Source organism: Chelonia mydas, chromosome 25 (genome assembly GCF_015237465.2).
Source record: "Chelonia mydas isolate rCheMyd1 chromosome 25, rCheMyd1.pri.v2, whole genome shotgun sequence".
Lineage (NCBI taxonomy): Eukaryota > Metazoa > Chordata > Testudines > Cheloniidae > Chelonia > Chelonia mydas.
Window position 1 is genome coordinate 13308973 of NC_057858.1, and position 21683 is coordinate 13330655.

The window sequence follows — 21683 nt, forward strand, 5'->3', positions numbered from 1 at the left end:
GGCCCACAGCGCTTTCCCCTAAGAGCGCCCTGTGCAGAACCCATCACCCCAGCCCAGGAGCAGGGAGGGGGGTTTGCCCCGTGCTCCAAACTAGCAGCAAAGTTTGAGCTGCCCCTTCCCTGCTCTCTGAAGGCAGGTCAGGCGTGCGGTGGCCACGAACACGGCTCCGGGGCTGCTCACTCTGAGCCCCGTGTCTCTGATCGGGCAGGACGTGGGAGGACAAATGACACCACAAACCTTTGGGGTTGGCAACATTGTATTAGAAAAACAGAAACCCTAAGGGAGCAGCAAATACCCCAGCTGGGGCTTGACCCCGCTCAGGGCAATCGTCGTCTGGGATAATCTGAGTCCAAGAAATCGCAGGGGCTCTGGCTCTGGGTGAAGTGGCTCCATCCTCCCTGTGCCCTTCATCTTCTTCACTGTTTCCCCATCGTCCTCCAGTGCTGGGCAGGAGCCAACGAGATCCTTCGGGCAGGAGCCAACGAGATCCTTCTGCCAGGGACCGACTGGACAGGGGCCCGTCTCCCTGCACAACCTGGGGAAGGGCCGAGGTCGTAGCAAGCTAGTGGCTTAGACCAGTTCTCCTGAGGGTGTCTTGGAGGGGAGCGAGCTGGCTGCGCTATGCAGTGCACCGTGTGCCCGTGGGGATTCTCCACTCTTCCACTGCACTGGGGCAGTGGGGACGGATGATGGAAATAAAGAGAGCGAGAGAGACAGTCCTGTGTCCCCATCCCCTGACCCACCGCGCTGAGCTAGAGAAGAGCAGAGGGAGGAAGAAAGGGAGGACTGGAGAGGAAGCATGGCCTTAGAGTTATGTGCTGGTGCTCAGGAGAGCTGAGTTCAAGGCTTGACTCTTCCATGTGCTCCTGGGGAGACTCACGAATGGCCTTGTGCTTCAGTTTCCCGCCTATAAAAAGGAGACAATGATCTTTCTTTTTTCCCTGTGCTGCTATTTGGCCTGCAAGCTGTTCAGGGCAGGGGCTGTGTCTCTGGCCCGGCACAGGGCGGGCCCTGACTTCAGCTGGGACCTGGCAGTGCTGCCAGGCTCTGGGAGGAGACTTGGAATGAGATGGAAGGTTCAGTGAAGCCGTGCTAGGCAGCGGGACCTCACAGGAGAAGGCTCTCTCGCCTGCAAGGGGGAGAGCATGTGGAGTGGTCAGAGATGAGCAGGCACAGAGAGCAGTGGCTGGTTGAAGGCTGGAGCTGTCTTTGGTGGAGGTGACAGGACGAGACCCCTCTGCCCAAGAGGCTGGGGGTCAGACAGCAGGAGGGGTCTCTGGACAAGCCTGTATCCAGGCTCCTTGGTACCTGTACAAAGCTGCTCCTCTTAAAGGAGAAGGGTCCCAATGAGGGACAGAACCAGCGGAGCCAGGTAGAGAGTGACACTGTGACCCCTGAGGCTGTCCCCGCTGGAGTGCTGATTCCTCTGGCTTTGGAGCTCCAAGTTCAGCCGACGGATGTTAGCTTCAAGTTGATCTCTGGGGGAACAAGCAAAAGGGAAACGCGCTTTCGCTCAGAGCTCTGGCGGGAGGGTCCCACCCAGGTCCCACCCCAGCCCCATAGGGCTGGGACTGGTGGGTCTTACCTTTGCTGCTGGAATTCTTGCTGGGAATCCTGCAGCTGCCGCTGGGAATCCTGCAGCTGCTGGGACTGGCTGGAGAGCTGCTTTCTGAGCCTGCCGTTTTCGTCTGGAAGAAGAGAAGAAGGGAAAGCAGCCAGGTGTCAATGTGTTACCAGGCCTGCTTTTCACCCCCAACATTCCCCACTCTCTAGCACCGTGCACGCCTCTCCGTCTGTCTTCACCCCAGATCCCACCCAGTGTGTCTCCTGTCACGGAATGTGGGGGCGTCCGGGGCCTGCACCCCTCTTCCTGGGACTCACCGCGACTCTCAGCCAGCCAGTAAAATGGAAGGTTTATTGGACAGTAGAAACACAGTCTAAAACAGAGCTTGTGAGTACACCCAGGACCCCTCAGTCAAGTCCTTCTGGGGGGCAGGGAGCAGAGACCCCAGCCCTGGGGTTCCCTGCATTCCACCACCCAGCACCAGACTGCAACCAAAACCCTCCCAGCAGGCTCCCTCCTGCAGCCTTTGTCCAATTTCCCGGGCAGAGGTGTTACCTCCCACTCCCGCTCCCCCTCCTGGCTCAGGTGACAGGCTCTCAGGTCTCCCATCCCCAGTGAAACTCCCCTGCCACATCCCCAGGTCAACACTCCCCCCTCCCTGCTGCGTCACATCGTCACATCTCTCCCCCCTTCGAGACTGAACTGAGCAGGGTCACTCTGACCAGTGACCTGGGGAAGTTCAGGGCCCCCTCTCCAGGACAACGCATCCGCGATCATGTTGGCACTTCCCTTCACGTGGACCACGTCCATGTCGTAATCCTGCAGGAGCAGGCTCCACCTCAGGAGCTTGGCGTTGGCTCCTTTCATCTGGTGCAGCCCGGTCAGGGGAGAGTGGTCGGTGTACACGGTGAAGTGTTGCCCGAAGAGATAGGGCTCTAGTTTCTTGAGGGCCCACACCATGGCCAGGCACTCCTTCTCGATGGCCATGTAGTGTTGCTCCCGGGGTAGCAACTTCTTGCTCAGGTACATGATGGGGTGTCTCTCCCCCTTTTCATCCTCCTGCATTAACACCGCCCCCAGTCCCGTGTCTGAGGCATCGGTAAACACCATAAAGGGCTTGTCAAAGTCTGGGTTTGCCAGAACTGGGTCACTGACCAGAGCCTCCTTCAGCGCCCGGGAAGCCTTCTGGCTCTGCTCGGTCCACACCACCTTGTCTGGCTTCCCCTTCTTGCATAGCTCAGTGATGGGGGCGGCTATAGCACTAAAGCGGGGCACAAACCTTCGATCGTATCCTGCCAACCCAATAAAGCCTTGGACCTGCTTTTTGGTGTGGGGAGAGGGCCAGTCTCTGATCACCTCCACCTTGGCTGGTTCTGGCTTTAGGCGGCCGCTTCCCACCCGATGGCCCAGGTAAGATACTTCAGCCATCCCCACCTTGCACTTCTCTACTTTTACAGTCAGCCCAGCCCCCTGGAGTCGGTCCAGCACTTGTCTAACCTGGGACACATGATCCTCCCAGGTCTGGCAAAGACACAGATGTCATCAATATACGCCACGGCAAAACTCTCCCTCCCCCTCAGTAGCTGGTCCACCAGACGCTGGAAGGTGGCCGGCGCTCCCTTGAGGCCGAAAGGCAGGGTCAGAAACTCATAGAGCCCCAGAGGGGTGATAAAGGCCGATTTCAGCCGGGCATCTGCATCCAGCGGCACTTGCCAGTAGCCCTTTGTAAGGTCCATGGTGATAAGGTATTGAGCTCCTCCCAGCTTGTCTAGGAGCTCATCAGGCCTGGGCATGGGGTAGGCATCAGATACAGTGATGGCATTGAGCTTCCGATAGTCCACACAGAACTGGATCGACCCGTCCTTTTTGGGGACCAGCACCACCGGCGAAGCCCAAGGGCTGGCAGATGGCTGGATCACCCCCAAAGCCAGCATGTCCCCAACCTCTCTTTCCAGGTCCTGAGCAGTTTTCCCTGTGACTCGGAAGGGGGAGCATCTTATTGGCGGGTTCGACCCTGTCTGCACCCAATGGACAGTCAGATTAGTGCATCCAGGCTGGTGGGAAAACAGCTCGTCGGTACGGATGCAGCACCCCCCTGACCTCAGCTTGCTGGGCAGGGGTTAGCTGATCCGAGAGGGGAATTGTTTCCAGGGGGGAACCATCTCTGGTCCCAGGGAATAGATCTACTAAAGAGTCATCTCCCTGCTCCTCCCAATGTCCGCGCACGGCCAACACCACATTCCCCCTGGCATAATATGGCTTCATCACATTCACATGGTACACCCGGCGGTGGTGCGCCCGTTTCGACTGCTCCACCACATAGTTTACCTCATTGAGCCGCTTGACAACCTTGAAAGGGCCCTCCCAGGCGGCCTGTAGTTTGTTCTTTCTCACGGAGATGAGAACCATCACCGGATCCCCGGTGGCGTAGGCACGGGCCCGCGCCGTGCGGTCATACCAGACCTTCTGCTTCCTCTGGGCTCTGGCCAGATTCTCCCTGGCCAGGCCCATGAGTTCAGCCAGTCTCTCTCGGAAGGTCAGGACATACTCCACCACTGACTCTCCATCGGGAGTGGCCTTCCCCTCCCACTCGTCTCTCATCAGGTCCAGGGGGCCCCTTACCCTCCTTCCATATAACAGTTTGAAAGGTGAAAATCCGGTAGACTCCTGGGGCACCTCCCTGTACGCGAACAGCAGGTGAGGTAAGTACTTGTCCCAATCCTGCGGGTGCTGGTTCATAAAGATTTTCAGTGTCATCTTTAGTGTCCCATTGAACCTCTCCACCAGCCCATTGGACTGGGAGTGATAAACTGAGGCCCAGTTGTGCCGGACCCCACATTTCTCCCACAAGCACCGGAGCAGGGCCGACATGAAGTTGGATCCTTGGTCTGTCAAGACTTCCTTGGGGAACCCCACGCGGCTGAAAATGGTCAGGAGCGCATGGGTGTCTGCTTCAATGGAAGCTAAGAGCACTGCCTCGGGGTAGCGGGTGGCAAAATCTACCACCACCAGAATGTATTTCTTCCCCGACTGGGTCATCTTGCTGAGAGGTCCCACGATGTCCATGGCCACCTTCTGGAAAGGTTCCTCTATGATGGGCAAAGGTTTCAAAGCCGCTTTCCCCTTGTTCCGGGCCTTCCCCACCCTCTGACAGGGGTCACAGGATCGGCAGTACTGCCGGACCGTGGTAACGACCCCAGGCCAGTAAAAGTTCTGTAGCAACCTCTGCCGGGTGCGCCGGATTCCCTGGTGCCCTGCGAGGGGGATGTCATGGGCCAGGGACAGGAGCTTGCGGCGGTACTTCTGGGGGACCACCAGCTGCCTCCTGATCCCACAGGACTCCCCTTCCCCTGGGGGAGCCCATTCTCGGTACAGGAACCCCTTCTCCCACAGGAGCCTCTCCTGGCAACCTCTCCTCATGGTCCCTACCACACTGAGGTCGGCCAGGTCCCTGAGCTTCCGCAAGGAGGGATCTTTCCTCAACTCGGCCTGGAACTCAGCGGCTGGGAAAGGGATGGGGACCGGCTCCCTCTCACTGGCCGGGTCTGAGGCCACAGCCTCTCTGAGCCGTGCCCCTCGGCGCTCCCTCCCCACCAGGGTAGGGTCCTGCACCTCCAGTGTGGTACCCTCCCCAAGGTCGGGGCACAGTGCCCCTCGCCGGCTCTGGCTACGGGTCACAACCAGGGCGGTCTGGGGGTTCCTTGGCCAGTCCTCTAGGTTCCCCCCGCCATCAAAACCTCAGTGGGCAAATGGTGGAGCACCCCCACGTCCTTGGGGCCCTCCTTGGCCCCCCCATTTCAGGTGTACCCTTGTCACGAGCACCTTGAATGGGGTCCCGCCCACCCCCATCAGGGTCAGGTAAGTGTTGGGCACCACCCGATCTGGGGCCACCACCTCGGGCCGGACCAGCGTCACCTCCGCGCCCGTATCCCAGTATCCATTGACCTTCCTCCCATCACTCAGAGGGGAACAAGGCACTCTCTCCGGAGGGACAACCCCACGCCTACCCTGTAAACCGAGCACCCTGAATCCAGAGCCTCCAGCCCTCTGGCGGAGCTGGCCGGGGGTACTCTTCCCTCCTGAGCAGGTGGTAAACTGGCAGCCCCCCTTGCCTGGGCCATCTGCCCCTCGTCCAGCTGGGTCCCTACCCAGTTAACCCTGGGTGGGTTGGGTCTGCTCAGTCTGTCCCTGAGCCTGGGGCACTGGGTCCGTACGTGGCCTCTCTGGCCACAGTGATAGCAGCTCAGGTCACGTTGGTCCCCTCGAGCGGGTCGGATGGTCCCGACACCAGGCGTTCCCCTTGGGAGGGGGTTCTCCATATTTCCCCGCTGGGAGGTCCCATGGTGACTCTCTGTCTGCATCGGGGGGGGGGCGGGGGCTGTTCTTTTGGGACTTCTCCCGGCTACCCCCTGACCGACTGTTCACAAACTTGTCAGCCAGCTGCCCTGCATGCTGTGGGTTCTCTAGCTTTTTGTCCACCAACCACAGCCTCAGGTCGGAAGGGCACTGTTCATACAGATGCTCCAGTACGATTAGGTCCAGCAGGTCCTCTTTAGCTTGGGCCCCAGCCGTCCACTTGTGGGCATATCCTTGCATTTGGTTGACCAGTTGTAGGTAGGTGACCTCAGGCATTTTACGCTGACTCCGGAACCTTTTCCGGTACATCTCGGGGGACAGCCCAAACTCACAGAGCAGGGCCTGTTTGAACAGTTCATAGTCCCCTGCCTCCGGCCCTTTCATTTGGCTATACACCTCCACGGCTTTGGGGTCCAGTAAGGGGGTGAGAAACTGGAGCCTGTCTGCAGGGTCAACCCTGTGCATCTCGCAGGCATTCTCAAAGGCCGTCAGGAAGCTATCTATGTCCTCCCCCTCCTGACGCTGGGCCAGGAAGCACTTATCAAAGCTCCTTGCAGTTTTGGGTCCCCCCTCACTCACTGCAGCCGGGGCCCCACTGCTCCTCAGCCTGGCCAGCTCCAGCTCATGCTGATGTTGCCTCTCCTTCTCCTCCCACTCATGCTGATGCTTCTTTTCATGATCCTCCAGCTCCCTCATTTTCATCTCCCTCTCCCATTCCAGCTGCCTCTGCTCCAGGGATGGGGAGCTCCGCCGGGAGGATCCCCCGCTGGCTGCCTGGGTCAGGGTGCCCTCGGTATTCGCTGGGCTTCCCCCAACCCCTTCCCCAGGCATAGGTAGGAAGGGTCTTGGGATGTCCTCGGCAGCAGTCTGACCCCTCCCAGCCCGGTCAGGCCCCAGGGCCCACGCTGTGTTCACCGGGCGGCTTCCTTCAGGGGCAGGGATCCGGTCATCCAAGCGATCCCTCTCCTCCAACTGGGCAATCAGCTGTTCCTTGGTGGACCTCCCAATGCGCAGCCCCCTCTGCCTGCACAGCTCCACCAGGTCGCTCTTAAAGCGTTTAGCGTACATCTCCCTGCTGGCCACTCCCAGGCCGGGCAGCTTTCCACGGTTTCCAGGAAGAGGTGTTACCTCCCCCAACCCCCTCCTGGCTCAGGTGACAGGCTCTCAGGTCTCCCATCCCCAGTGAAACTCCCCTGCCACATTCCCAGGTCAACACTCCCCCTCCCTGCTGCATCACATCTCCAGCCCCCACAAGGGATCTCTGCCAAGCCGTCCAGCCCCCATGGAACTAACAGGCATTTCACCTTGTAACCCTTGTTCCTTGGCCTCCTGCTCAGCATCTCTGGCTTCCAGCTGTGTGATTTTGTTGCTCAGGGCAGTGATGTTGTTGTGCAGGTTATGCTGAGCCGGAAAAGGAGGGAGAGAGAGGAAAAGGAATCATTATCACTGAGTGTGCAAGCAACACAGAAAGCCCTTACCCACATGTGAAACTGATCATTTCTGGCCACTGTGTCCTTTAAGATTTAAGAACTCATCCCCTCACGTGTCGTTTTCCTGCTTTTTCAACTCCCAACTGTTTTCTCAACTTTGAATGAACTAGTCATTGAACTGAACTAGGGGCATAAACGGAACAGAAGAAAATATTTTCTCTGCATGTCCAGAAATGACAACTAATGTCAACAGCTGGTTCAGCATTTCAACCATCTCTGGTTCCAGGTGCTTAGCCAGTGACTTCCACCAGTTCAGTGGATGGCTTTCTTTAAAACCTGGCAGAAAACATACACTGTCCCCAACCCCACGTCCCCACAGATACGGAGAATTCAATGAAATGATATTGGTCACAAAAGGCCACACAGGCCACTTGATGCCCCCAGGGTCTATGCAGCAGCCTTTCACCCCTGCAAGGTGGAGTTCAAATTCCCCAGCAGGGAGCAAGTGACGTGAGCTGCTGGACCCGTGCCCCTGGCCCCAGCCCACCCCACAGAGCAACAGGACAAAGTCCTTGATTAGGAAACAGTCATGAGTGGACCAATGGGGGGTGATGCATGTCACTGTGTGGGGGCCCAGGGCCGGAACGGCTGTGGAGGGAGTGAGGGGCATAGCACCGGTGGCAGAGCCTGTGAAAGAAACTTTGTGTACTGTGCCTGGGGAGAGGCGGGGGGATGGGTTAGACAAGCACATTCACTACCCCAGCAGCAGCCTGGAAAGGTCCCTAGACTGTGAACTTCCCAGGGCAGGGCCCAGCACCTTTGCAGAGCCCCCAGCACTGTGCCACCCTGACCCTGGACTGGGGCTCCTGGGCACTATTCAAAGCACCCACCGTCAGGCTCCTGCAGGAGTCCCAGCGCCCGCGCAACTCCCAGAGGGTCTGATTGGTGCCAGCCAGCTCCGACCGCAGCGCCGTGACCTCTGCCCTCGCCCCGTCCCGCTGCTTTTCCAGGGCCCCCTTGTCCTCCTCCAGGTTGGCGAGTTTCTCATCCAGATCTGAGGTCTTCAGCTGCCCCTGGCACTTGACCACACAGCAAGTGAGAGTGATTAATATGGCAGCTAATATGACGACGGAGGCACCTACCAGGCAGACGCAAAGTTTGTTACGCTTGGTGCCCATGTGTTCGGTCCCTAGAGAGACGGGCCTGGGCACGACCCCCATCAGCTCTCGCTCCAGAGACTCAGATGGGTGGAGGTTGAGCGACAAATGTTCCCCGCAGTTTATTCCTCTCCTGCCGCTGTGTCTCTGGATGCAGCTGCTGCCCTTGTGCCAACCCCACTGAGCCGAGAGCCCAGTCGCTGCTCCCTGCAAAAGAGTTTCTCTGGCCCCCTAGTGTTTAGTGCTGTGCTCCTCCTTAGTGGGAGGTGCAGCTCCAGATTCCCCGGGCTGGGGGGGGAGGACTCCCCCTAGAATGGGGCTTTCTAGAAAATCACATGGTTTCCTGTTAAAGGGCGGTAGGGAGCGCTGAGGTCAGCGTCATTTGGCTGAAGACCCAGTTCCCCGTCCGTTGTTCTGATGGCCCTGTAGCCGGGTGCTGCACAAGCCGGTCAGGGCTGTGGGCTAGCACTGTGGTTAGCCCTGGGGGAGACCTGGGTTTGATTCCTGGTCTCACTTCTTCCCCCAGTTGCCACCAGGGGGGCATGCTGCAGAAGCTGGTCATGGTGGCTAGCGCTCTGGGCTACCACACCGGGCAGCTGGCTTCGATTCTATCCCCAGACTCCGGGGCTGGGATTTGTGCCTCCTGCCCACGGTGAAGCCCCTGGGCTGATCTGTGACCCGGCTGGATCCTTCCCCTGCGTTGGCAGAGCCCAGCAGCCCACACAGCCCAGGGGTTTGGCACTGGGTTCCAGGTACACTGTGCCATCCCCCTAGGCTGGTGGCGGAGTGGACACCCTTTGCCCTGGTGTGGTCTGTGCCCCACTCTGTTAGGGGCGGGCAGCGGGGACAGAGAGAGGAGCCCTGCCCAGGGCAGCATGCGGGTGTCTGGGACGTGCTGTGCGGGTGAGAAGCCCTGAGGTGCTGCAGGGGGGTCTGTGTGCTGAGCTCCCCCGGGAGAAAAGAGACGCAGACAGAACAGGAGCTGCTGGGGTAGGTGATGCAGTGCCCTGCTGGGAACCGTGCCAGTCCAAGCTGGTGCCACACAGGCCCCTGGAACCAGCACCCTGGGGTCTCTGTGTCTGGGACTCCCGGGGCTGCTGGGGTTTCTTTTGAGCCACATTGTATTCTATTCTCATCCTCCTGGGTGATGCTGATGACAATAATGGGACATTATCAATTAATAACACGCTGCCACTGAAGATGGTCACCAGCTGAGATAAATTCAAGCCCCACCCAGGGAGGGGGGCAGTTGAGGATCATCCCCGCTCTCCTTGTGGGGGGAACTGAGCCACAGAGAGGCTGTGACCATCAGCCACAGCCCACTGCAAACACACATTTCTTGCTCCAGGATGGGGAAGTGGTTCCCCTTCCCATCAGCCCAAAAACCCCCAATCCACATCCACTGGAAGTGGCCAGGGCTCATCAGTTTTAGTTTCCGTCCTGCTCACCTCTCCCCCCCACTCCCCTGGTTAGGTTTCGTTTCTCTGCAGAAGCTGCTTGCCAAGGGGGCGGAGAGGAGAGAGCCCGAGCGATGGGGAGGGACTGGTGGATTTGGAGCCCGGTGCTGGTTGGCTCTTTTGTTAGTTACAGAAAGTTTTCTTTCTTTCTTTCTTAAACACAACCCCCCCGCCAAAAAAAAAAAAAAAAAAAAACCTCCCCAATATTCCCAGGTTCCCCCGCAACTAAACACAATAACCTCAGGCCATTCCTCCTCCCTTGCTGAGCCAGCCCCCTCTTTAGACTCCTCCCCCCAAAACCCAAACCAGCCCCCCTGCTCCAGCCTGCTCAGATCCATGGGCAGGGGCTGGGCTCCAGCTCAGGGGAGTGGATGAGGAAGAAATGCTGGGTCCAGACCCGCTAGAACTGCCCCTGGTTCTGGAGCGCCCGGCATGTGGCTGCTATGTGGCAGAGAACCCCACAGGCCAACCTGCCTGCTGGCGGTGTTGGCCTGGCAGGAGCTGGGGGCGGCCAGGATGTTTGGTACATAATGGACTTTGCATTGATGATTATTATCATGTACAGCCCCTAGCGCAGTGGGGTCCAGGCCCTTTGCTGGGGCTCTTTGGCTCCACCACTAGACAACTAATAACAGTACTGCCACAGGGTGTCTCCCCCTTTCAGGGGAAGGGGCTGACTTATTGTTCACCTTCCCCCCCCGCCCCCCCCCCCCCAGGAGAGGGCAGGCATGGGAGCTGGACCTAAGAGGGGGTTAATGGGAGCACCTGAGCCTTGTCAGATCTACTCTGCTATACCTGGCAGGGTGGAGCTGGCCGGAGGAAGCTCAAGGGTGCTGGGGCAGTCGGTACATTAGGGCTTGGCTCTTGCTCAGGGCAGCTGGCTGGGGCTGCAGGAGGCCGGGCAGCCCCTGTACAGCGACCTGGCCTTGGCTGCATGAGGGGCGGGTCTCTGTCCTGGGTCTGAGAGGAGCAGAGGATGCAATAAGAAGCTGGAGTGAGTTCAATCTTCAACCTATGGGGGTTCACTGCCTCTTGGAGTCAGTGCTGGCCCCTTTGAGCTGGTGCAAGGGTCCCAGCCCGAGGCACGGCAGAGCCGGCTGTGGTACGTTTTGTGTTCAAACCTGGACAGCGGAATCTGGTGCCCCGGAAGGGGTGAGACTGTGGCCAGGACGTGGCGCGGGCCCAAGTGACTAGAAGAACCAGATCAGCCCTGGGTTAAAGGGCTCTGAAGGAGGTGACTGAGGGGAAGGTCTGGCTATGCTGTGCCCAGCCACACTGGTGAGTCTCCGCTGGGGAATCTCTCTCTGCAAGTACCTAGAGGCCTGCTGTATTAATTTAAATGGAATAAAGGGTCCCCAAAAGTCCAAGGTGTTCCCCTGAGCCTGTCACTGTCCAGCATGAAACAGTGTTAACGAAGGTCCAGGGTTTGGTATACACAAAAAGAAAAGGAGTACTTGTGGCGTACGCATCCGATGAAGTGAGCTGTAGCTCACGAAAGCTTATGCTCAAATAAATTGGTTAGTCTCTAAGGTGTCACAAGTACTCCTTTTCTTTTTGCGAATACAGACTAACACGGCTGTTACTCTGAAACCTGTCATTATGCAAGGTTTGGTATACAGTGTCCCTAGCCCGCTTAGTACCCTGGCAAACAAACTAAGAAACTCATGCTGAGGCTTAGAGGTTAATTGGTTAGTAGAAAACAGGAGAGAAAAGGACCTAAAAGGAGTTATAAAGCACAGCGAAACTGAACGATATGAAACAAACTTAACCCAAACCTGTCCAAGTCCCTTCAAGAAAACAGGATATCGGTTAGAATCCCTTATTTTGATGGACAACCTTTCCTGGGGGGAATGAACAGGCCAGTTCTGTTGCTCAGCTTAGCGATGTGAGGAATAGTTAATTTCCTGCCTTTGACAGACATATGGGGGGAGAAGAGACAGAACCGTAAAGAGGGGGAAATGCAGCTTTTGTTGCTGTTCTCAGGACTCCGGGCGACTGGTCCATCACAGGTGTATTCTCTAGTCTGGCAGGCCGGCCTCAATAGCAGTTGCCCTGGGCTCAGGCTTTTCTCCTGGTCGGGGATGCCATCGGGTGGGTCTGGTCCTGCTCCTTTACCCCTCTCTCTGGTGGGCAGAGTTGGCTGGGTCGTCTCGTCTCGGTGCACTGATGCCCTGTGGCATGACTGACCTGGGGATCAGATGAAAAGCCGAGAAAGAGACGGGAGAGAAGTAAAATCGTGGGGCAGAAAGGACCTCCAAGGGAAGGGGAGGCAGAGCGGAATCTCACCTGTCTCCGGCTGAAGTCTCCACTGGCACGGCAGTGATGGCCAGGTGTCCCCGCTGCTGGGCCGAAGTCGGGGCTTCACGATGGGGTGCGAACGGTTGCGATCCACAGCGTCCTGGGAGCAGAGGCCAGACGGCCTCCCACTCCTCCGGGAACCCTCAGTCGGGCTGCCTGTTCCTGCCCCCAAAGTCTCTTTGTAAGGGCCCCCGAAAGAGGGGTGGGGGGCAGATTAGTCGGTCCTCTCTTTGTTTTATTCACCAGTTAGTGCTAACTTCTGCCGTGCCCAGTTTGGTTCACTGACTTCCGGTCCCACACGTCTCCTCGTCACCAGGCATGATCGTAACGCGGTCCCTGAGTTCCAGCAGGAGGCCTCGTTACTTAGGCTAACGCAGCTTTGCTGTGTTTCACTTTTGCCCCTTTTCCCATCAGCGCTGGTCGCTCTAGGTTGTCGGGATGCTCCCGTCCCGCCTCACAGCTGAACTCAGTTAGGATAAATCTGTAGGGCCAGGGATCCCAATAGGCCTGAACCAAGATCAGTGCCCCTGTTGGGCTGGGTGCTGCCCAGCCACAGGGCCAGATGATCGCTGTCCCAAGGAGTCTGCAGCGTAAACAAACAAGGTGGTTTCTCCCTTGGTTGACAGTCCGGGTCCCCGCTCCACCGGGGGGATCAGCTGAGTCACGGTGGGACATGTGCTGGTGTGTTGCAGCCGGGGACTATGGCTGGAGAGACCATCCCCGCGGTTCATCCTGCTCTCTGCCACTGTCCCTTCCTCCCACCACCCTGCTTGCCCCTCGCTGCTCCCTCCTGTCTCTTCCCCTTCTGGACAAAGGGTCAGTAGCTGGGGGGCAGCCATTAAGAAGACCGGACGGTACCGGGTGCAGCGGTGGGTTCTCCATCTCTCGATGTCTTCCAGTCCAGACCGGCTGCCTTCCGGGAAGCTGTTAGTCAAACACGTTATTGGGCTCCATGCAGGGGAAGAGGGTGACATTTAATGTCGGGGGCTATGCAGGAGATCGGACAAGATGAGCTAATGGTCCCTTCTGGCCTGAAACTCTATGAAACTGTGGTCTGTGCGTTAAAACACCAGGAGCTGGGAGCCAGGACTCCTGGGTTCCATTGCCAGCTTTGCCACTGCGTGCCCTGGGGCCCGTCCCTTTCCCTCTGTCTGCTGTGGTTCCCCCCCTCCTCCAGTCCCGTAGAATGGGGCTAATGGTTCTGATTACCCAGGGAGTGCTGCGAGGTTCGGCTCACCCATGTTGGACACGTGCTTTGAGATCCTCAGCAGGAGGGCCCTGGAGAAGGGCAGCGATTGTTCTGCGTATCCCCCAGTTGCAGGGGCACAGATCCCAGCAGGTCTGGGGACTGCCCCGGGGAGGTGCCAGGAATTGAAACACCAGGGCCCTTCTCTCGTCCCTCAGCAGCATCTGGCTCCTGTGAGAGGAGAGCAAAGCTGCGTTTGGCTTGGTTCTGCAAAACAAAACCACAGGGCGGCGTCGGGTCTAACACTGGGCATCTTCAGGCTTTGGGGCGGGGGCGTGGGTGGGTGCCTGGGTTGGCTCCATCTTTAATATCCCCACCCCGCAGCCAGATGGCTTTGAAGGCAGGGAAAAGTTAGCGCAGACTCTTGCGTCTGAGCCGTGCAGGGCTGCACAAGGCCACCAGAGGTCCGTGCAGGCCAGCGAGTGGAGTGGAGGGAGCAGAGCAGAGCCGCCAGACGGGTGCAGAGTGGCTGCCCCCCCTGGCATTTCTCACGGCGCTGGGTCGCGGTGTCCCAGTAAGAGCCGTGTGCAGCAGCCCCAGCAGGGGGGCGCACGAGGAGGGAGGCTCAATATTAATATTTGTGGCAACACCAGACCCTGTCCATGCTTCCTGCACCCCGGCTCTGTCTTGCCTGCAAAGTGCTGTTGTTCTGGGACCCCTGCCACAGCCCTGCCGATGCCCCTCGATCCTGACTCGCATCCCCCTACTCTCCTGGGTCTGGGCTCCCTCCCTCCAGCTCTGCTGATGCATCTGGATCCTGGTCCGTGCAGCCCAGAGATTTTCAAGAAGCAGGCGTAGCTGTTCTGGCTCATCGATGTGATGAATTGGGCCCGTTGTCTCTGACGGTCCCATTGGCTTTGCAGAGAGTCGTGGTGACTGGCTGGCTGAGATGCTGGTCTCTGTGGGGCCCTGTCCTGCCGCCCCTGGCCCTGATCATACAATAACCCCCGGAATCACGCACACAGACACACACACACACCCCTCAGACACACTGGCACAGACGTGCACACCCCCCCACACACAATTGCATCAGCCCCCTGCAATCTGAACAGGGGTGTAATTCTCCTCCTGGTTATTTTGCTGGTAACTGGACACCGGGCTGAGCCGGGCCGGCCTGTGTTTGCTTTGGCAGCCCTGGCAGCTCCTGAGGGATCCGCCTGCCCAATGGCTGCTGCATTTCAACAACACAAGGCGAATGTGCAGCCGTCCCAGTGAGGAAGTGTACATGGCCCTGCGGGAGACTCCAGGCTTCCCCCTCGGAGGTCTGTGGAGTGAGGTCCCCACCGTGGCCCCATCCTACGGGATGAATGGGGTTTTCCATCCTCTGGTAACTCTAGGCTGGTAGCTACTTTGTAACATGCCTTACTCTCCACAATGCACCAGCGTGGCACTAGGGGGCGCTGTGCTGGGGGCAGGGAGCTCAGTAGGGGGCGCTCTCCCCTTGCACGCCGGTTGACCCCAATACTCCAGGGTGGGGTGCTGTGTTGCAGGGGGTCGGGTAGACGCTCAGCAGGGGGGTGCGCTAAACAGATAGAAACGACCTGGTTATTAGAAACCCGAGCCGAATGGGAACTGACTCGCTCCAGCACCCGTCCCCAGTTCCACGAGCAACCCGTCCCGCTAGCCAGCTCGCCCCCCCGCCCTCATGGGCTTTGTCCCCACGCTGTCCCAGGAGGGGGCGAGGAGGCTGCCCCAGGGCATTAGTTTTCATTGTTGGTGCATTAACCCTTTCCTTGCCATGTGTTTATTCCACCATCGATGTTCGTCACGCGGAACAAAACATCTGGGTGGTTCTTTCAAAAGTTTACCACTGAACATTGACTTCACACAGCTTTGAAACTTGGTTGTGCAGAAGAAAAATGCTGCTTCGAGCCATCTTAATTGAAACGAAACAAACACAGAAGCAGTTTCCTTCCCTTGCTCAAACATTGTTTTTAAACTTTCCCTTTATTTTGTTAGCCGGTGACTGTTTAACACAATGCTGCGCTGTGCGGCATTCGCTCGGCTTTTATCGCTGCTGCCTGATTGCGTATGTCCGGTTCCAAATGGTCAACCGAGCCGTCCGTAACTCTGGTGTTCGTATCTCGAAAGATTGGGAGGGACTCGGATGCTCCGGGAATGGGGGTCAGAGCAGAACCCGAGATAGACAGCTGCCAAAAGAGGGACGAACCACCCTGCCTCTTGTTTTATATGAATTATTATCATTTGTAGCATGGTAGTGACCAGAGATGCCCTGATTGTGAACTGTCCAGGGCAGGGCCTGCCTGCTTGTGTGTCTGGGCAGTGCTCTGCACCATGGGGGCCTGCTCTCAGCCCGGGGAGGGGGGAGTCTGTGCAGCACCTGGCCCAGTGTGGCCCTGATTTCAGCTGGGACCTCTAGGCACTACCATAATACAGATGATAACCACGGCCCAGCCCCGACTTTACCTGATAACAAATATTGAGGGACGTGAGGTCACATTTCCAAAAGCCCTTAAGGGACTGAGGAGCCTAAAATCCCATACTCAAAGGTGTCCTAGGCCCGAAGGGCCAGATTGTCAAAGGGATTTAGGCCCCTAAAGATTCCCAGAGGCACCTAGTGGGATCTGCAAAAGCACCTGAATCCCCTTTCCAATTCTGGCCCCTAGGAGCACAAATCTCGGGGAGAGTAAGTGGAACTTGGGAACCGTGGAAAAGGTGATCCTCTTCTCCTCAGTGAAAACGGGCAGCAGCCGGTGAGGCTTGGCTCTGATCCCCCCTCGCAGCTGCGGAGAGGGCTGCTCACACGTTTGCTGGACTGCCCTCGAGGGAAAGGGGAGATGCCACAGAAAGGGGTGCTGGTGATTTTGCCAGGGGCACTCGTCCCTCTGCATCAGTCTCCCATCGCTGTCCATGGGGCCAGGGCTTAGGGGGCCAGAGGGGCCTTTTGTATCAAGTTTCCAGCATCCAGATGTCCCAGTGACAGGCTGCCCAGAAACTTGCTGATACCAGAGGTGCTGGAACTAGGGATGCTCCTGCACCCCTTGGCTTGAAGTAGATTCCATCATATACAGGATTACAAACAACCTCCATTCCCGAGGTGTTCGTCACTCTGAGGTTCTACTGTATAGTATTCATCCTCTCAGCAGCCCCGTGAGGCACGGCAGGATGTTGTCCCCATGGAGACTGAGGCAGGTACTGGCTAAGTGGCTTGGCCAAGGGCTCCCAGGGAGTCTGTGGCAGGACAGAGAATTGATAAAGTGTCCCTGGCCAGTGCCTCATAAACCTTATTAAGATCCCGCTACAAGCCATCCGCTGAGAGAAACCTCTTTTTTGCAAAGTGGCCTGTTTCATATGGTCACCGCCAGTCTCTCAGAAGGAAATTTTTAAAGGGGGCTGTTAGTTGGCAGGGGTGAAAGGGGCTTTTACCATGAGGAATGAACTTTGAATCCTTTGCGCACCCACGGGGCTGCCAGAAACCATGTCACTTCGAAGGGTAAAAAATCCAACTCTGTCTGAGGTCCAACGAACCCAGTTGTAAAACAAATGGCTTTTTCTTTAATTGGATATAAATAGCCAACATTCCTGTCCTGTGCTGGCGAGCGGCGCAGTCCGGAATTTCACTTAATGTTTGGTTCCGTTGTGGTGAAATTTAAACCCTTTTTTTTTCCTGGTACGTGTGCTAAAGTTCTCTTTTTCTCTTCTTTTTTTAAATTTTTTTTTCCTGCAGACAGTTTTTAATGCACAATGGAGGGGGTGGGATGGGGGAACCCAACCAAAGTCAATAATAATTGTTCCATCCTCCAAAGTATTTCAAAATATTGTGGTTAGATGGGGTGGAGCGCTTTGAGTAAAATATATAATTTTTTTGAAATGATGGGGGGTTGGCCGGCATGGTGGGGATCAGGAATGAGAGAGAAAGTCTCCTCACCACTAGGTGGCGGTGGCTACATCTGGTAGGGGATAAAAGTGATCAGGTCTGAGAGTTTTGTCTACATGCAGAGTTGAATCGGGGGTTTTAAACCACTTTAGCTACACTGCTGCTGAAGGCTGTTTGGATGTTCTTATTTCATTTTAAACCAGGCTCATTTTAGTTTAGTTTCAGTTTATTAGGAACTGAAATAAGCTGCTTTCAAACTGAAATGAGGGTGCCTGCACAGGGGGTTTAAACCGATTTAACCAAACTGGAGTAAGTTTGTGTGAACCCAAAGCTTGACTCCGCTCCCTGTTATACACTAATTCAATGGGTTTGATTCACTATCATCTCATGCCGTCATCTAAACCAGCACAGAGGGAGCGTGAGACGCAGGACCGGCTCTAGGCACCGGCAAAGCAAGCACGTGCTGGGGGTGGCACATTTCCAGGGGCAGCATTCTGGCCATCCTTGTTTTTCGGGGCAGTTGCGCTCTCGGAGCCGTGCCACTTACACGGGGCGAGGGTGCTGCGCCCCCAGCCGCAGCGGGAAGGGGAAGCCCCAGCCCCGGGATGCTGAGCTGCCAGGGCCCAGCTGCATCCTGGGGAGGAGAAGGTGAGTCGAGCCGGGGCTGCACTGCCTTGTGCCCCCCCTTATATCAGGGCTTCTCTGCGCGGCCGGGTGGGGGAGAGGGGGAAGTCCCTGCAGGCTCTGAGAGAAGCACCGCTTGCAAGCCTCAGCCCCACCTGAGCTTGGGGTCGCAAAAAACCTAGAGCCGGCCCTGCAAATCTCACGACATGTGTTGGGTTTCTTAAAGCCCCTGCTCCCGGCGTCTTGCTATGTCACGAGACTCTTGGCTTTTATTTTCTGATGCCAGGTCAGCAGCGGGGATCGACCCTGGGACCTGTGGATCTTAAAGCATAAACCCCTGCAGCCTGAGCTGAAATACCTACCTCTGTCAGCTGGGCTTGCCTCAGGCTCATCCCCCTCTCCCCGTGGCCCAGCCACCATGGCTGTGGACAGAGTGCCACAGTGAATGGGCCTGGTTTGCAGCTTAACAAAGCAAAGTACGTTTCCAGCCCTGGTGGTTGCAGAGAGAAACTTGCAGGCGTGAGCTGCGTGCGACCCCGGGGAGTCAGAAAGAAGGCAGCCAGTAAAAGGAGCCCCACGTTTATGATCATTTTTTAAAAATCTCATGAAGTTTAAACACTTGCAGTTGCAATAATGGTCCCATTCTGTTCTGCCAGGAGAGACTTTGCCCCCCTGTTGCTATGACAATAGTAACCATAGAACCAGCTGCCCAGGCGAGCTGCAAGATTTGACAATCAGCTATTGGGGGCAATGGGAACCAGCTAATCAAACAGGGTCAGACGAACCATGAGCTCCCTGCCAGCCCTGCTAGCTCTGATTCTTCAAGCAAAATGCAGAGCTCATCCTTGGGTGCTTTGTAACAGTCCCTTGATCTCAGCCCAAGTTAATGTGCAATCAAATAAGACTGGTAGGGACAGGAGCATTCTGAATCAGCATTCAGAGCCCAGTGTCTCCAACTGCACTGCGGCTCTGCCATCTTACAACAAGCATTGCACAAAGGAATAATTAACTTGTGGAACTCACTGCTGCAGGATGCTTTAAAGGCAATGCTCAGCAAAGGAAAGAGTGACAGTAATCTCTACAGGGCCACAGACCACCGTGACTGGTACAAGTCTTCAAGTTTCCGGTACTTGCAGGGTCAGGAAGAAATGTCTCTGTGGTCTATTGCTGAGCAGTGGTCTGCAGGAAGGAAGGATGTTTGTGCAGATATAATGATGGGTTCTAAGTGAGCTGTTACTAAGAGATCTTGGGGTTGCTCTGGATAGTTCTCTGCAAACTTCTGCTCAGTGCACAGTAGTGGTCCAAAAAGCAATTGGGAAAGGGATGGAAAATGAGACAAAAGGTATCATAATGCCACCGTACAAATCCCTGGGGCGCCTACCCTTTGATTACCGTGTCCAGTGCAGGTCGCCTCATCTCAGAAAGGACACAGGGGAACCCACTGGGGCGGTGATAACTTGGGCCAGTTTCACTCAATTTCCTGACCCCCATAGCACCGTACTCAGGGTCTTTCCTTTAGCAAGCGCGGGTGGCAGGGAGGGCTGGAATTTTCAAAACCAGGGCGGGAGGTAGGGGCTGCAGTCAGCTCCCAGATCCACATTTAGGTACCTAAATAAGTGGGCTCATTTTCAGCAGGGCTGAGCAATCAGCTGCTCCCACCGAAATGCCTGGCAGCACAGCCCCTTTGGAAACCAAGCCCCTGATTTACTTGCCCCTGGATGGACTTAGGAGCCCAGACCAAGATTTTCAAATGAAACTAATGTAGGGGGATTTTCAGAAGGGGGGGTGCGGGGCACTTCCTGGAAACTGGGCCCCTTTCGGGTGTCTCGATCACTGGTCTCCTTTGAAAATCTGGGTCCCAATTTTTTTTAAATCTTAGCCTGAGTCTCTAAGTTGCCCTCTGAACATCCTCGGAGTGCCATTATTTCCGGGTACCCTGAGACACTCTGGAGCTCAAAGCTGGGCCTGTTTGATTGCGGAGGTCATTGGTTCCTGCATTCGAGTTGGGTTTTTTAGGCTGGAAAATGGATTTCTTCTTCTTTTATGAAAAACAAAAATCTCTAAAGAAGGCAGGTTCAAGCCAAAGTGCCCCCCAGACCACATGGTGCTGGGAAGGATACATCAGGCACAGACTTTTGTGTCGGCACTCGGGGGGCCTGGGGAGGGCTATGGTTTGTGGGGCGATGTTCCTAGAGCAGGGTGCCCTTCCCAGCAGCACATCATCCTGCCCCATCCTGATGGAAAGTTGCTTCATAAAGCTCTGCTAATCCTAATTAAAAGGAGACACAGCCCCGAGCCCTGCTGCATACATGGCTCCCTGCCTGACCCATGGGTCGACCGCTTTGCTTTGTTTTAATTCCAGCAGGGATCCCACGTGAGCTGAATGAGACAATGGGAAAGGGGGGCGAATAATTAACAGGGAGCGAGTGGGGTGTGTGTGTGTGTGTGTGTGTGTGTGTGCACAAACAGCATAGGGAGGGCCCAATCCTGCACGCCTGGAATCAGTGGAGCCCCAGTGTAGACGCAGTTCAGGCCTTTTTTGCTGTTCTAGAGTTATGCCGTTCAGGGTGGGGGCTTAACTATCCTGGCAAAAGAACTCTGTTTACTGGTATAAGCTGTGTCTTCACCAGGGGGCTTTGCCGGCCAAGCATTTTTTGTGTAGCTAACCCTTTGGAGTCGGGGTTCAGAGTTGGGCTGGAAAAGTCAGTGGTACTCTGAGCAAGCTCTTCTCTAGGGTATCTCAGGGTTTGCGCTTCTCTGAGCAGCGGAGACATAGTTAACCACGCTGAAAGTTACAATGGCATCATCATTAGGTTTCAGAATCAATGCCCCTGCTGAGATGACTGAGGTTAGCTTGCTTCTACCTCTCAGAGCAATTGTTTCAGGCTGCCTGGTTGGAGACTTGCGCTGGCAGCCTGCATCAGAAGGATTTCTTTGCAGCAAATAGTTTGAAACTCTTTATTTACATGAAAGCTTCATTTCTGCTGGTATGGATCGGGCCTCCTTGGCACAGGTCACCACTGGCTCATTAGTCCCATGTATCAAAGTAGCCACTCATGAATCCAGGCTCCCATTTTCTTTCCTTTTAATCACTAGACCAATGTCCCCAGTAATAATAATTAAGAACAGGTTGCACTAAAATGCCCCAGCTGGCTTCCTGCCTGCAGTTAGTAGTCCTGTGTTCTGAATTTCAGCAAGACACCATGTTATTGTCTGGCATGAAATCTTTTCTAAAAGGCCGCTTAAAAATAGCCCTTTCAGTAAACTTTTTATTGTTGTTATGCAATAAAACAACGTGTGGCTGTGAAACTGAACCCTACCCCTGTTCCCCCGCAAAATAATATTTACTGACCGCCAAGTTTTTGAGTCCGATTTTCAACATCTGGAAAATTTAAAAAATCCTCTGGTCAAATGGATGGCTTGTCATCCTAAGGGTGTTTTATTAATGTGATTATTATTTTATTATCTAAATATGGGGGATGATTTAGGGTGGAGGGTTCTCAAAAATAAATTGGTAAATGGGAATGGATTTTGTCCTTTGGGATGCTAAGATATTAAGACATAACTTGATTTAAATAAATCTGAAGGATACATCTGAAAAGCAACTGGGAGTGGAATGTTCTCTGTAAAGTCTTGCGTCTAGAATTAGTCTTGACGTTTGGGAGAGTGAAACATTCAGGAAGATTCTTTTGGTAAACAGAGTGATGTTTCAA

The 21683-nt window shown here is 55.8% G+C and overlaps 1 protein-coding gene across 2 annotated transcripts; it reads right to left on the reverse strand.

Annotated features, from left to right (window-relative positions):
* Nucleotides 1–238: 238 nt before the first annotated feature.
* Nucleotides 239–8760, reverse strand: LOC114018933 (golgin subfamily A member 1). Of its 2 annotated transcripts, none has more exons than XM_037885930.2 (5): nt 8241–8760; nt 7225–7321; nt 1586–1688; nt 1309–1478; nt 239–907 (listed from the first exon to the last, which is right to left on the reverse strand). In XM_037885930.2, the coding sequence occupies exons 1-4, from the start codon at nt 8568–8570 to the stop codon at nt 1328–1330; spliced, it is 681 nt and encodes a 226-aa protein (XP_037741858.1). In that variant the 5' UTR covers nt 8571–8760; the 3' UTR covers nt 239–907; nt 1309–1327. The 2 variants fall into 2 exon arrangements, with proteins under 2 accessions (XP_037741858.1, XP_037741859.1); XM_037885931.2 differs by having other exon boundaries at nt 8493–8754.
* Nucleotides 8761–21683: the final 12923 nt, after the last annotated feature.

Coding starts and splice junctions, on each gene's coding strand:
- LOC114018933 (XM_037885930.2), bottom strand. CDS start 8,570: ATGGGGGTCGTGCCCAGGCCCGTCTCTCTAGGGACCGAACACATGGGC. Junction 7,322..8,240: donor ACTCCTGCAGGAGCCTGACG/GTGGGTGCTTTG, acceptor TTTCCGGCTCAG/CATAACCTGCACAACAACAT. Junction 1,479..1,585: donor CAAGAATTCCAGCAGCAAAG/GTAAGACCCACC, acceptor TTGTTCCCCCAG/AGATCAACTTGAAGCTAACA.